General features: G+C 42.0%; 2 protein-coding genes across 5 annotated transcripts in view; one reads left to right on the top strand and one right to left on the bottom strand.

Annotated features, from left to right (window-relative positions):
* SKA3 (spindle and kinetochore associated complex subunit 3) overlaps positions 1 to 22918 on the bottom strand; it is a 30536-nt gene extending 7618 nt beyond the window's left edge. Inside the window, exons 1-5 of one of the 4 annotated variants that reach the window (XM_070409305.1) lie at positions 21398 to 22918; positions 17598 to 17659; positions 17339 to 17504; positions 13377 to 13785; positions 11347 to 11426 (exon numbers count right to left, since the gene is read on the bottom strand). In XM_070409305.1, coding sequence (XP_070265406.1) covers positions 11347 to 11426; positions 13377 to 13785; positions 17339 to 17504; positions 17598 to 17659; positions 21398 to 21635 — 955 coding nt within the window. In that variant the 5' untranslated portion in view covers positions 21636 to 22918. The remainder of the gene's footprint in view (positions 1 to 11346; positions 11427 to 13376; positions 13786 to 17338; positions 17505 to 17597; positions 17660 to 21397) is intronic. The other 3 variants (XM_070409304.1, XM_070409306.1, XM_070409307.1) reach the window with 3 other exon arrangements.
* MRPL57 (mitochondrial ribosomal protein L57) lies at positions 21626 to 22628 on the top strand. The gene is made up of 2 exons (XM_070409308.1): positions 21626 to 21733; positions 21856 to 22628. The coding sequence occupies exon 2, from the start codon at positions 21861 to 21863 to the stop codon at positions 22167 to 22169; it is 309 nt and encodes a 102-aa protein (XP_070265409.1). The 5' UTR covers positions 21626 to 21733; positions 21856 to 21860; the 3' UTR covers positions 22170 to 22628.
* Positions 22919 to 27848: the final 4930 nt, after the last annotated feature.

Here is a 27848-nt window from a genome sequence, read left to right as displayed (position 1 = left end):
CCCCGCCAGCCCGAGGCAGTGGCATAGGAACTGCCAGACCCTCTCCATGCAAACAGGCCTCCTGCCCACACACAACAGCAGCGGCTCTATCTGAATTTGAGCCTGGGTGCGCCGACAGGGGAAGTTTGTTTCCTGCGACCAGACCCTGCGCCCACACAGGGAGGCTGCACTGAATTTGAGCCCAGGTGCACAGACACGGGGAGTTTGTTTCCCGCAGTGCACCCGTGTGACCAGACCCTGCACCCACACAGGGAGGCTGCGCTGAATTTGAAGCTGGGTGCTCGAACACGGGGAGTGTGTTTCCCTCAGCCTGCACTCCCATGACCAGACCCGAAGCCCACACAAGGCAGCAGTGCCACCTGAGGAGGGGACCTCCTGATGACACAGTGCAACCTGGTCCCCCAAGCAGACCAGGGACCCTGATTCTCCGCGTGAGAGGCAGCATTGAGCACCAGTGACTTGACTCTGTTTCTCATGTGTGCACCTGAGATCCCTGACTCCCAGTGCATTCACACTAAGAGCCAGGGACTCCAATTCTTGGCACATGCACACAGAGGGACCCTGATTCTCGGCGCGAGGCCACACCAAGCAACAGAGACTCTGATACTCAATTCTCAGCATAGGCACAGGGGATCTCTGATTCCCGACACTCGCTAGTGGACTCTGATTTTCAGCACACGCCAGCAGGGTCTCTGTTTCAGCACGGCGCAGGTGGGGTCCCTGATTCTATGTGTGCACACAAGGCCACACTAAGTGCCAGTGACTCTGATCCTGGGCAAGCGTGGCTCCCACCAACCCATGGCAGCCACACATCTTGGTGTCAGAGCTCTTCAGTGACACTCAGGGGGTGCGAAGCTCCCACTGCACACAGCTCAGGCCTCCACAACTCGACATTTGAACCTTCTGGTGATAATTAGAATAGGGAGACAACGAAACAATCCCCAGAGGAAAGAAAATGAGGAATCGCCAAGAAAGGAAATAAGTGAAACAGAAGCATGCAAATGACAGAAAAAGAATTCAGAGTAATGGTCGTATAGTTCATACACTGGATGGACGAGAAAATCAACAACCTATGCAAAAATCAAGAAGTAATCAAAAGTGATACAGCTGCCGAAACCGGTTTGGCTCAGTGGATAGAGCGTCGGCCTGCGGACTGAAGGGTCCCGGGTTCGATTCCGGTCAAGGGCATGTACCTGGGTTGCGGGCACATCCCCAGTGGGAGATGTGCAGGAGGCAGCTGATCGATGTTTCTCTCTCATCGATGTTTCTCTCTCATCAATGTTTCTAACTCTCTCTATCTCTCTCCCTTCCTCTCTGTGGAAAATCAATAAAATATATTTAAAAAAAAAAAAAAAAAAAAAAAGTGATACAGCTACAATCAAAAACACCATGGAAGGTTTCAACAGTAGACTATAAGAACCAGAGGACCAAATTAGAGAGTTAAAGATAAGGTATAGAAACAGGCCCAATCTGAACAGCAACTAGAGAATAAAAGTAAAAAACAGGAGGAGAGCCTAAGGGAGCTATGGGACAACACAAAACAAAGTAACATATGTATAATAGGGCTGCCAGAAGGACAAGAAGAGCAGCAAGGATTAGAGAATCTATTTGAAGAAATAATGACAGAAAACTTCCCTGATATGGGGTAGTACAAAGTTACACAAGTACAGAGAGTCCCAAGCAAGATAAATCCCAAAAGACCCACACCAACACACGTCATAATTACAATGGCAAATGTTAACGACAAAGAGAGAATCTTAAAGGCTGCAAGAGAGAGACAGACAGTTACCTACAAAAGATCCCCCATCAGATTATCAAATTTCTCAAAAGAAACACATCAAGCTAGAAGGGAATGGAAGGAGGTATACAAAGTGATGCAAAGCAAAGGACTGAATCCAAGAATACTCTATCCAGCAAGACTATCAATCAAAATTGAAGGGGAAATCAGGAGCTTTGCAGACAAAAAAACGGCTAAGGGAGTTTATCACTACCAAACCAGCAATACAAGAAATGCTAAAGGGAATGCTGTAAAAAGAAGAAATAGGAAGGGAGGAAGGAACACAGGCATAAAATACAGAAATGGCTACAAACAAGTACCTATAAATAATAACATTAAATGTAAATGGATTAATGCTCAAACCAAAAGACGTCGAGTGAATGAATGAATGAATAAGAAAACATGACCCATATATATGCTGTCTACAGGAGACCCACCTCAGAACAAGGGACTCACACAGACTGAAAGTGAAGGGATGGAAAAGTATTTAGCAGGCAAACGGAAATGAAATAAAGCTGGGGTAGCAATACTTATATCTGACAAAATAGACCTCAAAGTGAAGACCATAACAAGAGATAAGAAAGGCCACTTCATAATTCTAAAGGGATCGATACAACAAGAGATATAACTCTGGCAAACATTTATGCTCCCAATGCAGGAGCACCCAAATACATAAAAAATCTTTTGGAAGATATCAGGGGTGAGATTAACAACAACACAATCATAGTAGGAGACTTTAATACCCCATTAATGTCACTGGATAAATCTTCTAGAAAAACATTAGCAAAGAAACATCAATCCTAAACGACTCACTAGATCAGATGGACTTAATCGACATCTTTATTACATTCCATCCCAAAACTACAGAATATACATTCTTCTCAAGTGCACATGGGACATTTTCAAAGATAGACCACATATTGGGACACAGGCAAAGTCTCTCCAAATTCAAGAGGACTGAGATCAGGTAGATACCACCAAGATGGCAGCATAGGTAAACACCGGAGACTGCTGCCGCAAACAACCACTTTAAAAATACAACTAAAAGACGGAACGGACATCACCCAAAACCACAGGAAGGCTGGCTGAGGAGAGACTCTTCAACTAGAAGGAAAGACTACAGCATTCTGAGGCTCAGAGGAGGCGCAGTGTGGAAAATTTAAAGGTGCGGAGGTGCGCGCGCAAAGCGGGCTGGTGGCTGAGGGCGCGGTTGTTGTTTTCAATCAGGAGGGAGTCTCAGACTCTGAGCTCCAGATCTGGGCGAGTCTCTAGGGACTCAGACTCAAATGGGAGAAGCGGGATTGTCTAGCATCAGTTGGAACTCGAGGGCAGCTTTCTCTCCGAGGTTTGCAGCGGTTGCCGGGGTTCTGAGAAGCAGAGCCTCTGGGAACGGGACCGAGAGCAGCCATAACTGCTCCCTCCGCCCGACCTGTTGATCCCGCCCCGCCCCGCCCAAGCCCTGCGCAGAGCCATTTGCCGGATCACCTCAGGCAAAGGCTAGATTAGCACCTCCCCAGAGGACAGAAGTTTTCCCACAGCTGATTCTCACAGCCAGTCGGCCTGGTGGTCAAATCCCTCTAGTATTAACTACAACAATCAAGGCTTAACTAGAACAAGACTGCGCATAAAGACCACAAGGGGGTGCACCAAGAAAGCATAAAAAATGCAGAGACAAAAAAACATGACAGAAATGGAGGATATAGAGCTAAAAAACGCAATTTTGAGGGCTTGCAATAAACTTGAGGAGAGCCTCATGAACACTAATGAGACCCTTGATGCTATGATAAAGAAATTAGAAAGTAAGCATACACGGACTGAAATAAAGAATATTATACCCAATAGCAGACCAGAGGAGCGCAAGAATCAAGCCAAAGATTTGAAATGCGAAGAAGCAAAAAATACCCAACCGGAAAAGCAAAATGAAAAAAGAATCCGAAAATACGAAGATAGTGTAAGGAGCCTCTGGGACAGCTTCAAGCGTACAAACATCAGAATTATAGGGGTGCCAGAAGATGAGAGACAGCAAGATATTGAAAACCTATTTGAAGATATAATGGCAGAAAAATCCCCCCACCTGGTGAAAGAAATGGACTTACAGGTCCAAGAAGCACAGAGAACCCCAAACAAAAGGAATCCAAAGAGGACCACACCAAGACACATCATCATTAAAATGCCAAGAGCAAAAGACAAAGAGAGAATCTTAAAAGCAGCAAGCGAAAGAGACTCAATTACCTACAAGGGAATACCCATACGACTGTCAGCTGATTTCTCAACAGAAACTTTGCAGGCCAGAAGGGAGTGGCAAGAAATATTCAAAGTGATGAATGCCAAGAACCTACAACCAAGATTACTTTATCCAGCAAAGCTATTATTCAGAATTGAAGGTCAGATAAAGAGCTTCACAGATAAGGAAAAGCTAAAGGAGTTCATCACCACTAAACCAGTATTATACGAAATGCTGAATGGTATCCTTTAAGAAGAGGAAGAAGAAAAAGGTAAAGATACAAATTGTGAACAACAAACATGCATCTATCAACAAGTGAATCTAAGAATCAAGTGAATAAATAATCTGATGTACAGAATGAACTGGTGATTATAATGACTCAGGGACATAGAAAGGGAATGGACTGACTATTCTTGGGGGGGAAAGGGGAATGGGAGATGCGGGAAGAGACTGGACAAAAATCGTGCACCTATGGATGAGGACAGTGGGTGGGAAGTGAGGGCGGAGGGTGGGGCGGGAACTGGGAGGAGGGGAGTTATGGAGGAAGGGAAAGAGGAACAAATGTAATCTGAACAATAAAGATTTAATAAATAAAAAAAAAGAGGATTGAGATCATATCAAGCATCTTCTCAGATCACAATGGCATAAAATTAGAAATCAACTACAGTAAAATCAATCACAAAAATTCAAACACTTGGAGGCTGAATAGCACACTATTAATCAATGAGTGGGTTACCAAAGAAATCAAAGAAGAAATAAAACACATCCTGGGAAAAAACGACCATGAAAACACAACAATCCAATATCTTTGGGACACAATGAAAGGAGTCCTGAGAGGGAAGTTCATAGCATTACGGCCTATCTCGGAAGGAAGGAAATAATAAAGATCAGATCGGAAATAAATGACATAGAGACCCACCCCCCCAAAAAAACAATAGAAAAGATCAATGAAACCAAGAGCTAGTTCTTTGAAAGGATAAACAAGATTGATGAACCTCTAGCCAGGCTCACCAAGAAGCAAAGAGAGAGGACCCAAATAAACAAAATCAGAAATGAAAGAGGTGAAATAACAACAGACCCCACAGAAATACGAAGAATCATAAAAAAATACTATGAGCAACTCTATTCCAACAAACTGGTCAACCTAGAAGAAATGGACATATTCCTAAAAAAATATGACCTTCCAAAACTCAACGAGGAGGAATCAAAAAATCTGAATAGGCTGATAGCTATGGAGGAAATTAAAGCAGTAATAAAAAAACTTACAACAAACAAAAGCCCTGGACCAGGCAACTTCACAAGGGAGTTTTATAAAACATTCAAAGAAGAAATAAAACCTATCTTCCTCAGACTATTCTAAAAAATTCAAGAGGAAGGAGCACTTCCAAGCTCTTTCTACAAAGCCAGCATTACCCTAATCCCAAAACCAGATAAAGACCATACAAAGAAAGAGAATTACAGGCCAATATCCTTCATGAACATAGACACCAAAATCCTCAACAAAATTCTAGCAAATCAAATCCAGCATTACATTAGAAAGATCATACACCATGGCCAAGTGGGATTTATCCCGGGGATGCAAGGATGGTACAATATCCACAAATCAATAAATGTGATACACCTTATAAACAAAGAGAGATAAAAACCATATAATCATATCCATTGATGCAGAAAAAGCATTTGACAAAATCCAACACCCTTTCTTGATAAAAACCTTCAGCAAGGTGGGAATAGAAGGATCATACCTCAACATAATAAAAGCCATATATGACAAACCCACAGCCAACATCATACTCAATGGGCAAAAACTAAAACCATTTCCACTAAGAACAGGAACAAGACAGGGATGCCCAGTCTCACCACTCCAGTTCAACATAGTACTGGAAGTGCTAGCCATTGTGATCAGACAAGAAGAAGAAATAAAAGGCATCCAAATTGGAAAAGAAGAAGTAAACTGTCCTTATTCGCAGATGACATGATATTGTACACAGAAAAGCCCAGACTCCATAAAAAACTACTAGACTTAATAAATTAATTCGGCAATGTAGCAGGATATAAAATTAACACCCAGAAGTCTATGGCTTTTCTATACACCAATAATGAACTCACAGAAAGAGAAATTAAAAAAGCAATCCCATTTACCATTGCAACAAAAAAATTAAGATACCTAGGAATAAACTTAACCAAGGAGATAAAGGACCTATACTCAGAAAATTTCAGAACGCTGAAAAAAGAGATAGAGGAAGACATGAACAAATGGAAGAATACACCATGTTCATGGATTGGTAGAATCATCATCATTAAAATGTCCATACTAACCAAAGCAATCTATAAATTCAATGCAATCCCCATTAAAATACCAATGGCATACTTCAAAGACCTAGAACAAAATCTCCAAAAATTCATCTGGAATAAATAAAGACCCCAAATAGCTGCAGCAATCTTGAGAAAGAAGAACAATGTTGGAGGGATCACAATACCAGATATCAAGCTATACTACAAAACCATTGTTCTCAAAACTGCCTGGTACTGGCACAAGAACCAGTGGAACAAAACAGAGAATCCAGAAATCGACACAAGCCATTATGCTCAATTAATATTTGACAAAGGAGGCAAGAGCATACAATGGAGTCAAGACAGTCTCTTCAATAAATCATGTTAGGAAAACTGGATAGATACTTGCAAAAAAATTAAACTAGACCACCAACTTACACCATACACAAAAATAAACTCAAAATGGATAAAGGACTTAAATATAAGATGAGAAACCATAAAAATCTTAGAAGAAGCCATAGGCAGCAAAATAGCAGGCATTTGTTGTAGCAATATATTTAACGATACAGCTCCTATGGCAATGGAAACTAAGGAGAAAATAAACAAATGGGACTACATAAAAATAAAAAGAAACCATCAGCAAAACAACAAGAAAGGCCACTGCATGGGAGAACATATTTGCCAATGTTATCTCCGATAAGGGTCTAATCTCCAACATTTACAGGGAACTCATACAACTTAATAAAAGGAAGATAAACAACCCAATCAATAAATGGGCAAAGGACCTAAATAGACACTTTTCGAAAGAGGACATTCAGAAAGCCAAGAGTCATATGAAAACATGCTCAAAGTCACTAATCAACCGAGAGATGCACATCAAAACAACAATGAGGAACCACCTCACACCTGTCAGAATGGCTTCCATCAACAAATCAACAAACGACAAGTGCTGGCAAGGATGCGGAGAAAAAGGAACCCTCCTTCACTGCTGGTGGGAATGCAGACTGGTTCAGCCACTGTGGAAAACAGTATGGCATTTCCTCAAAAAATTAAAAATGGAACTGCCATTTGACCCAGTAATCCCACTTCTAGGAATATATCCCAAGAAAACAGAAACACCAATCAGAGAGGATATATGCACCCCTATGTTCATAGCAGCAAAATTTACAATAGCTAAGATTTGGAAACAGCCTAAATGCCTATCAGCAGATGAGTGGATTAGAAAACTATGGTACATCTACACAATGGAATACTACACTGCTATAAAAAAGGAGTTCTTACCATTTGAAACAGCATGGATGGAACTGGAGAACATTATGCTAAGTGAAATAAGCCAGTCAGTGAAAGAAAAATACATAATCTCACTTATTTATGGATAATAAAAAACATTATAAACTGATGAACAAAAATAGATACACAGGCAGAGAAGTATCAAACAGACTGTCAAACTACAGCAGGAAGGCTGAGGAGGGATGGCGGGGGGGGGGGGGAGGGGGGGGGGCGGGAGGGGGGCGGGGGGGGGGGACGGGACGGGGAGGGGAGGTAAGAGATCAACCGAAGGACTTGTATGCATGCATATAAGCATAACCATTGGATGCAAGACACTGGCAGGAGGGTGAGGGCATGTGCCGGGGGAGTAGGGGAGGCTGGTGGAAGGTCAATTGGAAAAAAAAAGAGACATATGTGTGGGAAGAGCTCAGGAGATTTATCTCAGTGCTGCGGCAGATGCAATGGCGTGAGCACACTCCGCCTACACAAGCTTCCTCGGCACACCAGGAAGTGGCATCGCCCGCCTGAGCTGACCTCCTAGAGCCCCTACATAGTACCCTGATCTTTCCTACTATTGGTTGCCCTATGGATGTTGTAAACTTCTGATTGGTGTGGAATGTTATATATACTGCTGCACTCACACAATAAAGTTGGATTTGCGTCACTGAACCGTCCCCGGAGTCGGGCATGCTTTGTTAGGACTCCGTTCGGCCTCACCCCCGCGGACCCCCTGTACATATGTACTACTATTTATAATATCTTAAACAATAAAAATTAATTAATTAATTACTTAATTAAAAAAAAGATGAGTTAAAAATTAAAGGCATGTGAGGAAACAAGCCCCAAGAAAGACAATCAAAGTGATAAACAAGAGAATGAATACCTTAAAGAGTCTTTCAGATACAAGTGTTTAAAATGTTTAAAAAGGTAAATGGAGGCATAGAAATCCCAAGGCAAGAGAGCAATACAGAAGGAAAAATAGAACTTATAAAACAAAAAATGTAGTCATTAAAGTAAAAATTCAAGTGATCGGTTAACATAATAAATTAGACTCAGTGTAAGAAGAGAAACAGCAATTGGAAGAATGTCTAAAGCACAAAGTAGCAAAGAAAAAGGGAAGGAAGCTATCAAATGGAAGTTAAACTGAGGAGGCTAAAGGGTAAGTTTCAATATACACTGAGGGGCCAGATTATTATGACCGGCCAGATTATTATGACCACCCCAGCAGTACTTCGTTGGGCCACCTTTTGCCTTCAATACTGTGGCGATTCTTGGCATTGACTCCATGAGATGTTGAAGGTGATGCGAGGAATCTGACACCATGCCTGATGAATAGCACTGTCTAGTTCTGTGAGATTTGATGGTTGTGGAACCAGCTGCCTGATGGCTCTTTTAACTTCATCCCACAAATGCTCAATTGGATTGAGATCTGGTGATTGTGGGGGCAACATAAGCAAGGTAAAGTCTCCCTCATGTTCTTGAAATCACTCCTGCACAATACGAGCACCGTGGCATGGCGCACTGTCTTGTTGGAAGAAGCCATCTCCATTGGGATACGCCATCAACATGATAGGATGAACTTGATCAGCAATGATACTTAGGTATGTTGTGCTATTCAGACGTTTATAATGGTCTGGCCCTCTAGCAACTTCAGCGTGAAATTATAACTAATTTGCCTATAAATGTCAGGTGGTCATAATAATCTGGCCACTCAGTGTATATCTTACAGGAATTTCAGGAGAAAAAAATTGAGGAATTAGGGGAAAGTAATATTATTAAAGAGATAATGTCAGTATTTTCCAGACTCAGATGAATCCTTAGTTTAAAAAAATCATCCCAAATTATAAACATAATACATGAAAACAAACATACTATAGAGAAATAAAGAATGTCAAAGATAAAGATAAAAACTTATAGGCTACCAAAAAGAAGAGATTTTCTATAAAGAAGAGCTAATCAGACCGATAGCCCTCTGCTCATCAGCAAGATACCAGGTCACATGGAATAATTTCTTTAAAATACTGAAGAAAGACATATGTTGATTTGGTCACCTATATCGTGTTAAATTATCATTCAAGAATGAGTGAAAGCCCAGCTGGTGTGGCTTAGTGGTTGAGTGTCGACCCATGCACCAAGAGGTCACTGGTTCAATTCCTGGTCAGGGCACATGCCCTGGTCTCAGGCTCTATCCCCATGGGGGTCATCCAGAACTAGTGATTACTTAGCACAGAATAGACCATCTCTGAAAGAACTGCTAAAGGCAGTAATTTAACCAGAAAACTAAATCCAGAAGGAATGAGTGAACTATAAGAAGCAATGGCAAACACAAAAAAATGGTAAAGAAATTACTAAATTTTAATAAGTACAGAATATAAAAATTTTAATAGCTTTTGTGGCATAGAAATAGGGTCAAACAAAAATACAACATAAACTCTCTTAATAAGCCTCCACTTAACCAAATTACTAATGGGTAAATGTAAGCTTTCGATTCTTTTCATAAGACTAGAGGCCCGGTGCACAAAATTCATACACTGGGTGGGGGGGGGGGCGGTTCCCTCAGCCTGGATTGCAAGAGGGCGCAGGCCAGGCCGAGGGACCCCAGTGGTGCACGATCGGGGCCAGGGAGGGACGTGGGAGGTTGGCCAGCAGGCGAGGGACCGTGGGAGGGCTCCAGGGCGTGTCCAGCCAGTCTCGCTCAGTCCTAATTGGCCAGACCCCAGCAGCAAGCTAACCTACCTGTCGGAGCATCTGCCCCCTGGTGGTCAGTGCACATCATAGTGAGCGGCTGAGTGGCCTTAGCATATCATTAGCATATTACACTTTGATTGGTTGAATGACCGACCAGATGACCAGACACTTAGCATATTAAGCTTTGTATTATATAGGATACTGCTGATGGCCCACTGAAGGATTTCAGTCAGGAAGTCTTAAAAGATAGTCTCCATTATTATGGTCCACTGGGAAGTGATTTCTGAATATGATGGAAGGTAGTGGTCCAATTTCTCTCCTTTTTAAAAAAATAAGCTACTCTTTAATATAGTCTTGTTTTTTCTTATAAGTTGAGTTCTAAGCTTACTATGAATAAGTTGCATTTTGTTACACCTGTTTATGCCAGAGGTACTTGTTAATTTAATAACAAGTCAGTGAAATTAGTAAAGAGAATATTTCTGAAAATAATGTCTAAAACTCTGGAAAGACTTCATAAAGACAAGTTACTTTAAAAGATTTGCCAATAAATTTGGTATAAATCAGACAAGTATAAATAATTATTCAAAGAAATCATAAAACTAGAATTTTTTTATTTTATATTTTCATGAAAACCAGAGTTTTCAGTTTGCTGGGACAAATATGAGAAAACTACATGAAATTTTCTTTAAGTTCTTGTACTCTTTAAAAAAAATTTGAATGGTAGCTGATGTATTCCGAGTGTAGTTTATATAAGATAATGTAGAACTCTAATCAATAGGCTGAGGCTAAATTTAAAAAGGGTGCTATTGGCTCTATATCAAAAAATTGGTGAATGAATGTATATTTATATGCTTTAAGTTAAAATGTTAAAAACAAACAAACTGACAAATACTGAATATAACAAGAAAGAGTAAAAAAGAAAGAAAATTTTATCTTTCTCTCATATGAAATCATGCTGAACATGAATGAAATGAATGGTGGTACTTAACAGAACTGGATGTCACCAACTGAAAAGATGCAGAAGGCTATTAGAATATGTATGTGGTGCATCATTTTTGTACAAAGATCATCTGGAAAGAGTATAGCTGAGAAATAACTTGATTTTCACACTTACCATTTTTTTCCAATTGCTGGTTTACGAGGCTAGCAGTGGTGCTATTACTGGACACCGGTTCTGGTTCTACAGCTTCCTCGCTGGCATGATTAATAGGGAAATTATAAGGTAAAAAAAAGTTAATATTAAACCTCTGGGAAAATTTAATCTTACAATAAATCATCAAGCCTGGAGGAATATTCACTCCTATGTTATGACTCAGTTGGTTGGGGTGTCATTGTGTACACCAAAAGGTAGCAGTGCAGGTTTGATTCCTGGTCAGGGCACATACCCAGGCTGTGAGTTTGAGGCAACTGATTGATGTTTCTCTCTCTTTAAAAGAATTATTTTTTATTTATTTTTATTTATTTATTTTGTTAATCTTCACCAGAGGATATTTTTTCCATTGCTTTTTCAGAAAGAATAGAAGGGAGGGAGAAAGAGAAAGACATATAGATTGGTTGCCTCCTGCATGCACCCAGACTGGGTACAGGGAGCGAGCCCACAACCCAGGTAGGTGCCTTTGACTAGTAATCGGAATAGAATCTGAGACCCCTTAGTGTGGAGGCTGATGCTCGAACCACTGAACAACACCGGCCAGGGCTAAAAGAATTGTGTGTTTAAAAAAAAAATGTATAGCCCAGCCCGGCTGGTATGGCTGAGGTTGAGCATCAACCGATGAACCAGGAGGTAATGATTTGATTCTCAGGGCACATGCCAGGGTTATGGGCTCTATCCCCAGTAGGGGGTGTGCAAGAGGCAGTTGATCCATGATTTTTTCTCATCATTGATGTTTCTCTATTCCTCTCCCTTCCTCTCTAAAATAAAAAATATATTAAAAAAAAAAAGTATAGCCCAGTGGTGTAGATCAGTGGTTGAGCATCAACCCTTGAACCAGGAGGTTGAGGTTCGATTCCCAGTCAGGACACATGCCAGGCTTATGGCTCAATCCCGTGTGTGTGTGTGTGTGTGTGTGTGTGTGTCTCTCTCTCATCAATAATATTGCTGTCCCTTCTGTTCCCTTCCTCTCTCTGAAATCAAGAAGAAAAAAAAAGTGGAAATATGGCTCAAAAAAGCTTAAAAACCATTTTGTATTGATAGTTTTGACCTAGAAGTAGATTAAGAATCTCTGACTTAAAGGAAAGCCATAATAAGTTCAACTCATATAAATCAGCGGCTCTCAACCTGTGGGTCTCGACCCCTTTGGGGGTTGAACGACCCTTTCACAGGGGTCACCTAAGACCATTGGAAAACACATATATAATTACATATTGTTTTTGTGATTAATCACTATGCTTTAATTATGTTCAATTTGTAACAATGAAAATACATCCTGCATATCAGATATTTACATTACGATTCATAACAGTAGCACAATTACAGTTACGAAGTAGCAACGAAAATAATTTTATGGTTGGGGGTCACCACAACATGAGGAACTGTATTAAAGGGTCGCGGCATTAGGAAGGTTGAGAACCACTGATATAAATTAATCTGTTTCTGGGCAATTTTGTCCCAGTTATAGGTCTATTCTGTGACAGTTTTATACTGTTTTACTTACTGTAGCTTTACTTACACACACATACTTTTTTGTTAATCCTCATTCAAGGATATTTTTTCCATAGATTTTTAGAGTGGGAGAGAGGGAGGGAGGAAGGAAAAAACATCGATGTGAAAGACACTCATGGGTTGCCTTCCGTACACGCCCCAACCCAGCCAGGGATGGAACCTGCAACCCAGGTAATTGAACCTGAGTTCCGTTGGGTCTAACCACTGAACACACCAGCCAGGGCAATCCTTTAATTTTATTCTTCTTTCTTTATCTTACCAAACACCTTTTTTTTTCAGGCCAGTATCACTCCTTTTATAGCATCTAACCTGAAAAAAATCTACAGCTCACACTTTACTTAGAGTTGGTGATTCAGGGAAGTTTGAAATAAGAAGTATCTGAAAACCTCAGTCCGAAACATCATACTTCTAGGGAAAAAAATCAATAAATACAAAAGATATAGGAAGTTAGATAAGCTGTACCTTTTAAGAAAGCTGCTTACCTTTTATTCTTCACATTTTTAAGTCCCATTGTGTAATCTTCATTCAAACACACAGTATATTCAGAGATACCGAAGTGCTCTAATTTAGGAGTCACACACTCAAAATCATCCATATTTAGTGCACATTTAGGAGTTTTTAGTACTTCAACTGGTGACTGTTTGGAAGATGGAGTTAACATGTTTGGCTCTTTCTTATGATTATTTACTGCCTGCGGAGGCTTTGGTGGAATTTGCGATATCAGGTACCGCTCAAGTCCAAAATCTGAAAGTTGTGGACTACATGGAATCTTCTCAGAAACAGAGCTGCTTGGAACAACAGGATTAGACATATCATCCTTTACATCAGGCTTTTGAAGGTTTTCATCTCTAGTGTACTCTGGTTTAGAGTCAATGGCTTCTTGCTCACCCTCTGGGAGAAAAGGTCATATTGTATTTAAACATCAAATCAGGAAATCTCAAGTACTAAAACCACATAAAACAGTTTCATTTGAAATGTCCTTAATCAGTAAAAGTCCTGATTCTGTCCTCAGTCTCTAAGGTTTTATTCTAATTGTACCTTTAGTAAATTTCTGATATGCACCTCTTGTCCACCCATATCCCATTTTGATGACATATTAGAGAAAGGAAGTAAACTAAAGTATTAAAAGATGAAAAATCAATACCTACAAATATAAGTCCAACTTCCTTCCCCAGTTAATGTAATTTACCAGTTCTTAATATATTGTGAAACTATTTTATCATTTAATGACAGCAATTACAGTGTGGAATTAACTACAATCTAGATTCAACATAAAATATAAAAATATTAATTTAAATACTTAACTTACAGATGCATAAAAAGGAAAGTCTGTTATACAAAAATAAATTTTTATCCTGTCAGCCTGAAACACAAGAATCAAAAGCCTAGTGAGAGCCTAGCCGAGGTGGCTCAATGATTGAGCATCGACCTATGAACCAGGAGGTCACGGTTCCATTACTGGTCAGGGCATATGCCTGGGTTGTGGGCTCTATCCCCAGAGAGGCACATGCAGGAGGCAGCCGATCACTGATTCTCTCTCATCATTGGTGTTTCTATCTCTCTCTCCCTCTCTGAAAGCAATAAAAAAATTTATTTATTTTTTAAAAGCCTAGAGAAATAACAGGACAGCATTAGAAAGATACGTCATTCCTCAACCTTTAATAGGGTTACGTCTAGCTCTACACCTTAACATTTAACCACTACACTTCAGATTAAATAAGTGACTAACAACTATACTTTTCCCTATAGTCCTTTGTCATTTCCTGGGTACACTACTGATGAATGAACTTCATGTGGAACTAAAGTTGGAGTTAAAAGATACAGGACGGCACCTTCAGTGCCAAGTCCTTTTTTTAAAATATATTTTTATTGATTTTTTACAGAGAGGAAGGGAGAGGGATAGAGAGTTAGAAACATCGATGAGAGAGAAACACAGATCAGCTGCCTCCTGCACACTCCCTACTGGGTATGTGCCCGCAACCAAGGTACATGCCCTTGACCAGAATCGAACCTGGGACCCTTGAGTCTGCAGGTCGACGCTCTATCCACTGAGCCAAACCGGTTAGGGCCCAAGTCCTTTCTTGTTGTTAATCCTCACCCGAGGATATTTTTCCATTGATTTTTAGAGAAAGAGTGGAAGGGAGCGGGGGGGAGGGGACGGGGAAGGGAAGGGGGAGGGGGAGGGGAAGGGGGAGGGGGAAGGGAAGGAGGGGAGGGAGAGAGAGAGAGAGAGAGAGAGAGAGAGAGAGAAACATTGATGTGAAAGAGACACATCCTTGGTTGCCTCCACATGATCGAGCCTGCAACTGAGGTACGTGCCCTTGGCCAAAATTGAACCTGGGACCCTTAAGTCCACAGACTGATACTCTATCCACTGAGCCAAACTGGCTAGGGCCCAAGTCCTTTTGTTTCTGTTCACTCCATCTTTTTTTTTTTTTTTAATATATTTTTATTGATTTCAGAGAGGAAGGGAGAGGGAGAGAGAGAAACATCAATGATGAAAGAGAATCATCAATTGGCTGTCTCTTGCACGACCCACACCGGGGATCAAGCCTGCAACCTGGGCATTTGCCCCAACCGGGAATCAAACCATGGCCTCCTGGTTCATAGGTCAATGCTCAACCACTGAGCAACGCCTGACGGGCCTTTTACTTCATCTTTTAAAGGAAGGTCTATAGTTCAAATAGGATCTATGAGATACTGGTGGAAATCCTTATCAGAATCGCCTGGATCCAAAGGAAGAGGAAAGGGATAAATTTAGGCTATACATTTAGTTGATCAGCTAAGAGATGCAACAGACGAGGGAGTAGAGGTGCACACTTGTTTTTGAAGATATAATTTTCATTGTTTTGATCAGCAACTGGAAATTAACCAGGATAGGGTACTATTTCTGTACATAAACCAGGACACATTAAATCTGCAGGGTGCATCATCTAAAAAAAAGTTATAATAAACTTTGATTTCATGGCTTTTGGCCGTGGAAGAGCTAGCTGCTGATTCACCGAGTTCTGTTTTGACATTATGCTTTTCTATTAATTCTGAAAAATGTTACGACTACCAAAAACCTCTTGTTGCGCTTATCACAAGGCTGTCATTGATGAGATTAATAAAATAAAATCATCACCATGATCATCCCCATTTCACAAGTGAGGGAAAAGCAATTTGAAAAAATTGTCTAGTCACACATGTAGTAGTGTGTGTAGATGGTGGAGTCAGTATTTGAATCCATAGCTTGTACACACCAACGTCAATTGAATTGTTTCTTTTACACCTTGTGGACTGTTTAATATACCTTTCACAAAAATCTTCAGTACATATTTGTTGAACTTAATTCATGCTTTATTTATGAAAGGGCGAGGGCTAGGCCCTCCATCTTGCCCCAGGGTAAGGGCCATGTCCTCCATCTTACCTTGGCCACGTGCTTGGCCAGGAGCTTCTTCCCGGAAGTCTAAGACTCTGCTAGCCACACCCAGGAACAAGACATCGACTTGCGCCTGGCCAATCGGCAGAGCACAGTCCTTTCTCCTCCCCTTACTCCAACCCCCGCTATAAAACCCGTCTCTGCGCGGGGTTCTCTCTCTCAGCCACTTGGCTTGCCATTGTGTCGGTGAGTCTGGTGGACGGGGAGCTCAAGCTAGCTTGAAATACAGATTCTTATGCTTTTGCATCGGATTGGCTGGCTCCCTGATGTGGTTTCTTGGGGATCTTGAAATCTGGGCATAACAATTTATGTACAAAGATCACTCTCATAATGGAAATGAGGACACTGAAGCTCAAATTGGTCAAACAAAGGTATGGACACAACAGTAACAACAGTTAACACCTCAAAATTAACATGCCAGATACTGTTCTAAGTAAACTTTATCTTATTTAATCCTAATACAATCTGAGAGGTAGAGACTATTAAACATCTCCATTTTGTGAATGAGAAACCAAGATAAGAGGTTGAGGAACTGGTCAAAGACAATGCATCTGGTTAAGTGGTGGAATCAGAGATTTGAACTCAGGCAGTTTGGCTCTGAATTTAAAACCACTATGCTATACTACTCTTTATTAGAATTTTAAAACTGAAAAGGTCTTTGTCATTTTATATAGGCAAAAATCTCTCATTTTACAGAAGAGGAACTTGAGATTAAAAAAAAAAAGGGGGGGGGGAGGGGAGACATGCCCAAAGGTCAGTCTCATTTATTAGCAGAGCTGACTAGAAACCAACTATGCTGAAGTAAATCAACGTATCTGTTCTTTCATCTAACATTGTGTTAGTTCTTATCTAGCATTTAGAAAGGACAACACACAGTGGTTATTGAATAAATGATAAAATGATGGTCACATAATGGCAGAGCAAGAACTAGAAACCACGGCAAAGCCAAAATAGTCTTACTGAATCATGCTGCCCTTTCTCTTTGATACTAAACAAACCCTATAAAATACAAGTTATCCATACCTGAATTTTTCTTGGCCCGTGGATTATATCCATACTTCTGGAAAAGCTCTCTTATTTTTATAATATCCACTGAGGTTTTTTTCATCAGTACTTTTGTTGCCTTTATGAAACCAATGCTTTCTTGACTTTCCAAACTTGCTTTATCAAGAAGAATATTGACATTACCCTTTTAGGAGGAAAGAAAGTACATTATAGTTTCTCTAACTTTTTACTAAGTTTATTTATATTTTTAAAATGATAAATATTATAGGAGTGATACCTTTAGAGTCCGAACTTCTGAATTAAGGTCATATAAAATTCTCACTGCATAACCTTCAAAGTCTTCAACATGAGTATTAAAAAGAAAAAGGAGGGGAAAATAGAAAATATAATTCAGTTTATTTTTAGAATTACAAAATTCTTGTAGATATTGATTTGTAATTTATATCCTGCTAATCACAAAGAAAAGTGTTAGGCCTTTCTTTAAAATTGTTATTAAACTACTAGAGGCCTGGTGCACGAAATTCATGCACGGGTAGGGTCCTTAGGCCTGGCCAGCGATCACAGCTGATCTGTGGGGTGACCGGCAGGGCAATCGGGGAGGGGGGGCCCACTGGCACCTGCCTTGGAGGCGAATAGCAGGGCAATTGGGGGGGGCGGTGCCGGCCCGCTCACCGGCAAGCCCCGCCCCCTGATCCCCCTACCGCCACCAGTCGCCTCCCTCTACGGGGTGACGGGGGGGGCCCCCCACTAGCACCCACCTTGGCTGGCCTAGGGCCTGCGGGCTGGGGGTAGCTCCTGCGTTGAGCATCTGACCCCTGGTGGTCAGTGCATGTCATAGCGACTGGTAGTTCCGCCATTAGGTCGATTTGCATATTAAGCTTTTATTATATAGGATAACATACACATAGAAAAGTACAGAAATCCTAAGTATACAGCTTGATGAACTTTCAAAGTAAACACCTACATAATCAACACTCAGATCAGGAAGGGAGGAAGGGAGGGACAAGAGGTGAGAACATGGTCCTAATGAGCAATTTTTTCCTATATGGCAAGCACTTTTTGATTCATATTTTACAAATCTTCTTTACTGATAACACTTATATTTTCTTCTAAAAGCTTTATTGCTTTCCTTTGCATTCAGAAATAAAATCCATCTGGAATTGATTTTTCCGTATGGAATGAGATAAGGATGAAGACCCATGTTTTTTCCCCTGAGTATACAATTGACCTGGCACCATTTACTGAAAAAACATCCTTTACCCACTGTACTGTCACCTTTCTTATTAATCAGATGGTCCTATCTATAAAATAAAGGCAGTTTTTTTAAAAAAGAATTATGTTTCTTGCCCTAGCTGGTTTGGCTCAGTGGATAGAGTGTCAGTCAGCCCATGGACTGAAGGGTCCAGGGATGGATTTGGGTCAAGGGCACGAACCTGGGTTGAAGGCTCGATCCCTGGTCCTGGTTGGAGTGTGAGCAGGGAGCACCAATCAATGCTGTCTCTCTCACATTGATGTTTCTCTCTCTGTGTCTCTCCCACTCCCTTCCACTCTCTCTAAAAATCAATGGAAAAATATCTCCAGGTGAGGCTTAACAACAACAGCAAAAAAGGAATTGTATTTCTTTTTCCTAAAACATGTCTCCTTTGAAGATCTCCTTCTACCTGTTAAAAGTCAACCAATTTTCTGCTGGACTCATGTGGCTCAGTGGTCGATCGTTGACCCATGAACCAAGAGCCACTGGTTGGATTCCCAATTCCTGGTCAGGGCATGTGCCCAGGTTTCTGGCTAGATCCCCAGTAGGGAGCGTGCAGGAGGCAGCCGATCATGTTTCTATCTCTAGCCTTCTCCTTTCTTCTCTCTCTAAAATCAATAAAAACACATTAAAAAAAAAAGTAAACCAGTTTTCATTAGGGAAATGCAATTCTACACCACAATGATTTTCTACTTTATACACACTAGGATGTCTACAATAAAAAAGACAGGTAATAACAAATGTTGATGAGGATGTGAATAAATTGCAACCCCCATTCATTGCTGGTGGAACTATACAAATCGCACATCTACTTTGGGAAACAATTCACTTTGTTTTACCCAAGAGTATACCCAAGAGAACTGAAAACATTATATTCAAATGAAAACTTGCACATGAATGTAAAATAAATTGCTGATACACACTGACATGGATGCTAAGTGAAACAAGTCAGCCACAAAAGATCACATATGTATGATTCCATTTATATAAAATGTCCAGAATAGGCATATCTATAAAGAAAGAAGGTAGATTAGTGTTTGCCTAAGACTAGTGTGGTAGATGGAGGTGGGATAGTGAGCTGCTAACAATCACATGGGTTCCTTTTGGGGATGATGAAAACCTAAACATATTGTGATGACTGTTGTACAACTGTGAATATACTAAAAGGCCACTGAATTGTATCCTTTAAATGCCCAATTTTGTGGTATTTTAATTACATCTCAATAAAAATGTTTAAAAGTCAACCAATTTAATGACATTACCGTGATAATAAAAGGTAAAACTTTTTTGTGACCATTTTCTCTAATGTTCACTATTCTCATATTTTCTGTAATATATATGGGCCTGGATTAAAAAAATTATTCCAACTTTTTCTTGTAAAACCAAAAGAAAAGGCAGAATTTGTGTACACAGGTAATATGTTGGTAAGAAGGTAAATTTGCAAAAGCTTTGTGGAAAGCAATTCAGCTACATATCAAGAACTTTTAAAATATATGTATATACTTTTAAATAACTTTTAAAAACTATTTTTATTGATTTCAGAGAGGAAAGGAGAGGGAGAGATAGAAACATCAATGATGAGAATCACTTATCAGCTGCCTTCCACACACACCCCCACTGGGGATCCAGCCTGCAATCTGGGCATGTGCCCTGACCTGGAATCGAACAGTGATCTCTTGGTTCATAGTTTGAAGCTCAACCACTGAACCACACCTGCCCTGCAATATCAAGAATTTTAAAACGCAGCTGGCCCAGGCTGGGTAAATTGGTTGGTTAGAGCGTCCTCCCCATATGCCAAGATAGTGGTGCAATACAGTCAGGGCATATACAAGAATCAACCAATGAATGCATAAATTAGTGGAACAACAAATCATGTTTCTCTCCCTTCCTCTCTCTAAAATCAATCAATAACTTTAAAAGAATAATTTAAAAAATAATTTTAAAATGCTAGTATACTTTCTTGTCTTACAGCATTATCTCAACTATGTAAACAAAATCCAAGAAAAATAAAGGAATTCTAAAAATAAGAACGATAGAAAAGCTACTAAAACATTGAGTGGTGTCCTCTGATGGTGCAGTTACAGGATATATTTATTTCTTCTATTTTTCCATATCTCAAAATTTTGCGATGCACACATACAGATAGTTTTTACAGTCACAAGAATAAACATTTTTAAATGACTGGATAACCTTTAACAAAATCATTGAAGTAAAAGGACTCTACAGGATGCAATATTTTAAGGCACATTAAAATTATGACATTTATTAAGTCTGAACTACTCTTTCAATTTTAAAAAACCCCTAATACAAAGGTCAGTGAATAATTTTACCTTACTTACCAAAAAAAAAAAAAAAAAGAGCAGTACTGAGTCCTGGTGTTTGTGTTGGCCACACGGTTTGCTGGGAAAAATAGACGTTTACTGCAACTGTGGACCATCACTATACATGCGGAGGGCAATGCTGAACAGCTGCACTGTAAAGGGAGCTAATTTTGTTCCATTTGTGTGTTAGTGATAAGTACAGATTCTGTACGACTAGCAAGCACACCAAGTGTAACTCAGGTGCGCAGGCTGAGCTCAATGTGTCAACTTAGGTTTGACTCGCACGACGTGTTTCTCCAGGCTACACAGCAACAGCGCTGCTTTTCTTCTCCGGAGGGCGCGGGGGTCAGCCCACCCCCGGGGCGGAGGAGCGAATCAGGGAGGGCGGCCCCAGTGACCTCCCGGGGCTGCACTCTCCGCGCCGTCCGCATTCGTACCCAGCGGCCCCCTCCCACGGCGGATAACGGCCCACCCGAGGAGTGTGCCCGTTTCGACGCCACCCACCCGCCCCTCTCACCGCCGTCTTCCCTCTCCAGCGCCCGCTGCAGCCGCGCCGTTTCGCTGTCCAAGGTGACCGCCAGAGACCGCAGCTTCGCACAGAAGCTCCGGATCGGGTCCATGGTGAGCACCCAGCGCCGCGGGCCCCGCCACTCGCTTGAATCCCCGGCGCCGGAAGTTTCGTTGGTCCCGCGGCTGGCGCACTAGTCCTCTCTCGCGGGAGCCGAAGTCTCGCGGGAGCCATCTCCCGCGGAGGAGGCCCACGCCGGGCGGAGCCAACGCACTACGGGCGGTGCGTCAGTCGGCGTGCGAAGGGACGCGTGCTCCCGAGGCGGTGGACCGGTGAGTGCCCTGGCTTTCGTGGCCACTCGGGGACCCTGGGTGGGCGAGGACTTCCCCGGAGACGCTGGTTGCCCCGGCGCCGGGCGCGTGGCCAATCCGTTCCCGGTCTCTGTTCGCAACAGGCGCCATGTTCCTGACCGCGTTCCTGCGCCGCAATCGCATCCCTGGCCGGCAGTGGATCGGAAAGCATCGGCGGCCGCGCTCCGTGTCCTTCCAGGCGAAGCAGAACACTATCCGCCGCCTGGAGACGGAGGCGGAGAACCACTACTGGCTGAGCGCTCCCTTTCTTAGCGCCGCGCAAGAGTTCGGGCACGCCGCGGCCCGCAGGGCGGCCGCCTTCGAGGCCATCAAGGCGGCCCAGGAGGCCAAGTTCCCGCCGCACCGGCGGCTCGTCGACCAGCTCAACCACCTCAATGTCACCAAGAAGTGGTCCTAACGACCGCGCCCTGGAACCGGGAGCGTTAGAGACTGTGACCGCCAGGAAACTCGGCTTGGCGCTGTCAACAATACACTGTACAGATGACATACTGTAGTGTAGTATACCTGAAACCTGTATAATTTTATTAACCAATGTCACCCAATAAGTTCAATTTTAAAAAGTGACCTTTGGACCAGAGTCGTGAGCAGAGCGTTCAGAACATCCGGTCTTCAAGCTCCAGCTTCTCTCTCGTGTTTCTGTTTCTTCACCCGGGTTATAGTGATGTAAGATGCATTTTGGGTGAACCTGCGATGAAACTGCAAACTAATGGTTTGAAGTCTGTATATGTGACATCCAGTGGGTTGCCTAAACGTAAATGAAAACAAGCTTTGTCAATCAAATATATTCCTAAAAATGTCTTTTTTTTCTTCTACCAACAGTGGACATTAAAATGAAGTAATACGGTTTTTATCAGAACTGTTGCATGAAGGTGTGTTTTAAAAAACTTTATCAGAAAAAAAACTTTATCGGGATAAAATTAACATATTATACAGTTAATCAGCTGTGGATCTTTTCTTTCAAATAACCTTTTTCTGGATAAAAATAGTCAAGCACTTTACATGTGTCACCAGATACAGTAATTCTATTGAGGCAGGTTAGTAAGAAACTAGGAAAATTCCCAGGTAAGTGGAATGGAGAAACAGACAAATGGCTGAACAAACTTGGAACTGCTGAGCAGAGATTCTGTCTTCCCTAACCAAAGATAACTAATGAAAAGGAAAATGGGGGGGGGGGGGGGGGGGGGCAGAGGGCAGGGGCAGGAGGGGAGCTTGCAACCTAGTTCAGTATCTGGTTAAAACTGTAGTCTTACTTCCCCACTCTGACTGACTTGGGCGGAGCTGCAGAGCCTAACCCCAGGCCCCCACCACAGCTGACTTGGGCAGAGCTGGGGAGCAGGCCCCCACCTGGAGCTGCGGGGACCCTCAGGGGCCCGTCACAGTTGAGTTCAGGCTTTGGATCCGGAATTCCCCTGGACTAGCAGATCTTCGAAATGAAGGGTAAACTTTCCTCCCTCAGAGTGCTGGCTGATCACTCTCCCGTGCATTCTGCCACAACACTAAGAGCAGGTGGTTTAAATCACCTTAGGGAGATAACAACAAAACACAATTAGAGCCAGACTAATCCAAGATAGAAGTGAAACTAATCAGAAAATGACCCCAAACTTCCTTATACTCTTAATACATCAGTTACCAAAGGACACACTCAGAAGTCTAGTAAATATTGTTGAGATACTGCCTTGGAGCCTCCCCTAAAATTCTCACCCATAGAAATAGATAAAACCCTCAGGACAGCCGAAACCGGTTTGGCTCAGTGGATAGAGCGTCGGCCTGCGGACTGAAAGGTCCCGGGTTCGATTCCGGTCAAGGGCATGTACCTGGGTTGCGGGCACATCCCCAGTAGGAGATGTGCAGGAGGCAGCTGATCGATGTTTCTCTCTCATCGATGTTTCTAACTCTCTATATCTCTCCCTCTCTGTAAAAAATCAATAAAATATATTTAAAAAAAAAACAAACCCTCAGGACAAAGACCTCGTGGTGTGTGCTCTTCTTTGAGCATGCCTGTGTCCCCTTTCTTCAGGCATATACTTTGTACCTTCTGTCCTAGGGTTCCGGATGAGTCCCAGGGGAACCATGGGCAGCAGCAGCAGCAGCTGTCACAGACTTATCCCCGGGTCCTGCCTCCCTGGGGCCCTTCCTTTGCCTCTCTGGCCCAAGCTTTAATAAACTTACCTGGACTCTGTCTTGAAAATTTTCCTGCATGAGTCAAGAATCTGGAAGTTGCCTGACACGTGAAAGGTTCAGGACAGCATGGAAGGAGTCCCCCAACACTATCGTTTGGGACAGTTTTACCTGTGAGAAAACATTTAAGGAACTCCAAAATTACCCTCCCAGTAATGACAGTGACTTGGATTTGGATTGCTCTATAATCCAGAAATCTTAACTATGTGTTAATGCACAGAAGAGAAATATTTCACTGCCTTCTGCCCTCCCCTCCCCCCCACACACACACTCTGGAAACAAACTAAACATGAGTCCACACAGGTACACAACATGGACCATGGACTTCTAAAACCCTCAGTGGGATCATACTATGTATATAGATTTCTGCAATTTTTTTCACTTAATGTTTTTTTTTGTTAATCCTCACCCAATAATATTTTTTCCATTGATTTTTAGAGAGAGGAAGGGATGGGGAGAGACAGAATCATCAATGTGAGAGATAAATCCATTGATGGGAGCCAGGGAGCCTGCAACCAAGGACATGCCCTTGATAAGAATTGAACCCTCAACCCTTCAGTCTGAGGGACCAACACTATAACCACTGAGCCAAATCAGCTAGGGCTCACTTAATGTCTAAGATCTTCCCCATGGAGTTATTTCAATTTTATGAATATAAAAATATAGAATCTTGCCCTAACTGGTTTAGCTCAGTGGATAGAGCGTCAGCCTGGGGACTGAAGGGTCACAGGTTCAATTCTGGCCAAGGGCATGTACCTTGGTTGCGGGCACATCCCCAGTAGGTGTGCAGGAGGCAGCTGATTGATGTTTCTCTCATCGATGTTTCTATTTCCTCTCCCTTCCTCTCTGTAAAAAATCAATAAAATATATTTTAAATATATATATATATAGAATCTTTAAATGGCTTCATTGTATCAACACAGTAACAATTTAGCCAATTTCCTTTTTTGTTGTTAATCCTCACCCAAGGATATTTTTTTCCATTGCTTTTCAGAGAGTGGAGAGAGGGAAGGAGGGGGAGAGAGAGAAAAACTGATGTGAGGGAGAGACATCCATTGGTTATCTCCCACACATGTTCCTACTGGGGGTGGGGAGTGAACCCCCAACTGAGGTACGTACTCTTGACCAGGAATCAAACCCGAGACCCTTTTGTGTGCAGGCCGAAGCTCCAACCATTGCACACACTGGCCAAGATGCCAATGTTCATCAATATTTACTGTTTTTTAAAAAGCCTCTCAAATACTAGCCTCACTTGTAGGTAAGATTTTTTTCTTTCTACGTGGGGAAGAACCCAGTTCTGTGTTTCTCTCCAGTGTGTTTCCTTTACTACACAAGAAACACTTTACTTAAGGTCACCAAATATGGAGGGTTTTTTCCCCCCCAAGCAATTCTTTGCAACACCAGCTGCAAAGAATTTTATTCTGACACTATCTACCTGGACATAGACTTACTCCCACATAACTGTTCCCCACCCTGCTTCAGTTGCCCCTTGCAAGTAATAGGTCCCCAAGTTACTCACAACTGCTGTTCATCTTGGCTACAAATAAAAGGTTTCCATAACCCCCTGCTCAGTTTGGATCAATTTGCTCGAGCAGCTCAGAACTCAGGGAAACACGCCAGCAGTTCATTAAAGGATATGATTAAGGACAAAGATGATCAGCCAGATGAAGAGATGCATAGGGTGAGGTCTGGGCGGGTCCCAAGCACAGATTTAGTCCCCATTGAGTTAGGGTGCCAGCCTGCAAGTTCTCCAAACCTCCTACGATTGGGATTTTATGGAATCTTCCTCACATGGGTAAGTGACTCCATTTCCAGCCCTTCTTCCCCCTCTGGAGTAGGAGGGATAGGTCTGGAAGTTCCAAGCTTTTTCTAGTCTTTCTGATGACCAGTCCCCATCCAGGAGCCCACTCAGTCACCTCATTGGAACAAAATAAGCTTCTAGTGCTCTTACTTAGAAAATTACAAGGGTTTTAGGAGCTGTGCCAGGAACTGGGGTCAGGGACCAATACATATATTTTCTATTATCTCACACACGAGAAGCCTGGTGCATGAAATTCGTGCACAGGGTGTGTGTGTGTGTGTGTGTGTGTGTGTGCGCGCGCGTGTCCCTCAGCCCAGCCTGCACCCTCTCCAATCTGGGACCCCTCTCACAATCCAGGACTGCTGGCTCCCAACCACTCACCTGCCTACCTGATTGCTCCTAACCGCTTCTACCTGCTGGCCTGATCACCCCCTAACCACGCCTGCCAGCCTGATCAACGCCTAACTGCTCCCCTGCCAGCCTGGTCACCCCAACTGCCCTCCCCTGCAGGCCTGATCATCCCCAACTGCCCTCCCCTGCTGGCCATCTTGTGTCCACATGGGGGCGGCCATCTTGTGTGTTGGAGTGATGGTCATTTTGCATATTACCTCTTTATTATATAGGATTATACACATCTCTATATGAATTTTTAAAAGTGGGGTTGTCAGTAGAGAGATTATGTGGTGAAACTTGAACACATATTGTCATATTACTTCTTTTTTTCACAGTTAAGCCATTTTATACTCCCCACCAGAAATAATTCTTTGCTCATATCCTCAGCAACACTGGTGATTGCCTATCTTAGGCAAAATAATGAAGCTGAGCATCTTTATCCATGCTGTAACCAATCAATCCTATTTTTTTATTTTTATTAATCCTCACCCGAGGATATTTTTTCCATTGATGTTTGTGTTTTTTTTTAAATATATTTTATTGATTTTTCACAGAGTGGAAGGGAGAGAGATAGAGAGTTAGAAACATCGATGAGAGAGAAACATCGATCAGCTGCCTCCTGCACATCTCCCACTGGGGATGTGCCCACAACCCAGGTACATGCCCTTGACCGGAATCAAACCTGGGACCTTTCAGTCCGCAGGCCGACGCTCTATCCACTGAGCCAAACTGGTTTCGGCTCCATTGATGTTTAAAGAGTGTGGAGGGGATGGATGGAGGGGAGAGAGAAAAACATCGACATGAGAAAGAATATCAATTTGTTGTCTCCTGCACAGACCCCATCCCAGGCTGGGATGAAACCTGCAATCCAGGTATACTAGTATGCCTTTGACCAGGAATTGAACCCAAACCCTTCGATACATGGGCCAATGCTCTAACCACTGAGCAACCCACCAGGGCCTCACATCTGTTTTTATGATCACCAGCAGTATGTCTGCCTAGGAATACCTTTCCTATCCCATTATAAAAGTCTTTACCCATCTTTTCCTGTAGTACCTTCCTGCTTTCATTTTCTGATAAAGTCCATGAGCCATCTGGAATGTGTTGCCAGAGGCAAACAGAAGCATCTTTACCTTTCCCCAAATGTATAGCACATTGATCCAGCATCATGTCAAATAATTTTCCCCCCACTGATCTATTGACCATTTAAGGGACCATTTTTCTTTTTTTACAAGTAATATATGCACATGGTATGAAAATGAAATAGCATAAAGGGGCACACAGTGAACTGTAATCCATTACCCCTCATTTTCCTCTGGAGGCAATCCAATTAATAGTTCAGTGTCTCCTTTCAGATATTTTGCATATGCAAACAGAACTGTAACAAATATCCTTATAATTATTGTTCATAATGCATAAGTAAATCAACAAAACTCCTAAAAGTAGAACCTGATAGGTCAAAGAATATGGGCATTTGAAAACCTGATATTATCAAGTTGTTCTCCAAAGATATTGCACCATAAATTTATACTTCCACTAAAATATGTGATAGTTCAGTATTCTTCAAGATTGAGATAATTTTATTGGCTCTGGTGTCCTCTGCAACGTAGGCAGCACAACAGTTAACAAATCTAATGGACATTAAATTAACCACTTCAATTATTTTCTGAACGTCAGTGTTCATTTTGTGGGTAATAAGTTACA

The sequence above is a fragment of the Myotis yumanensis genome, unplaced genomic scaffold (genome assembly GCF_028538775.1).
Source record: "Myotis yumanensis isolate MYYU_CA2020_CCGP unplaced genomic scaffold, mMyoYum1.0.hap1 SCAF_3, whole genome shotgun sequence".
Lineage (NCBI taxonomy): Eukaryota > Metazoa > Chordata > Mammalia > Chiroptera > Vespertilionidae > Myotis > Myotis yumanensis.
Note: the sequence above shows the minus strand (reverse complement) of the source record. Positions and strands in the feature narration are given on the sequence as shown.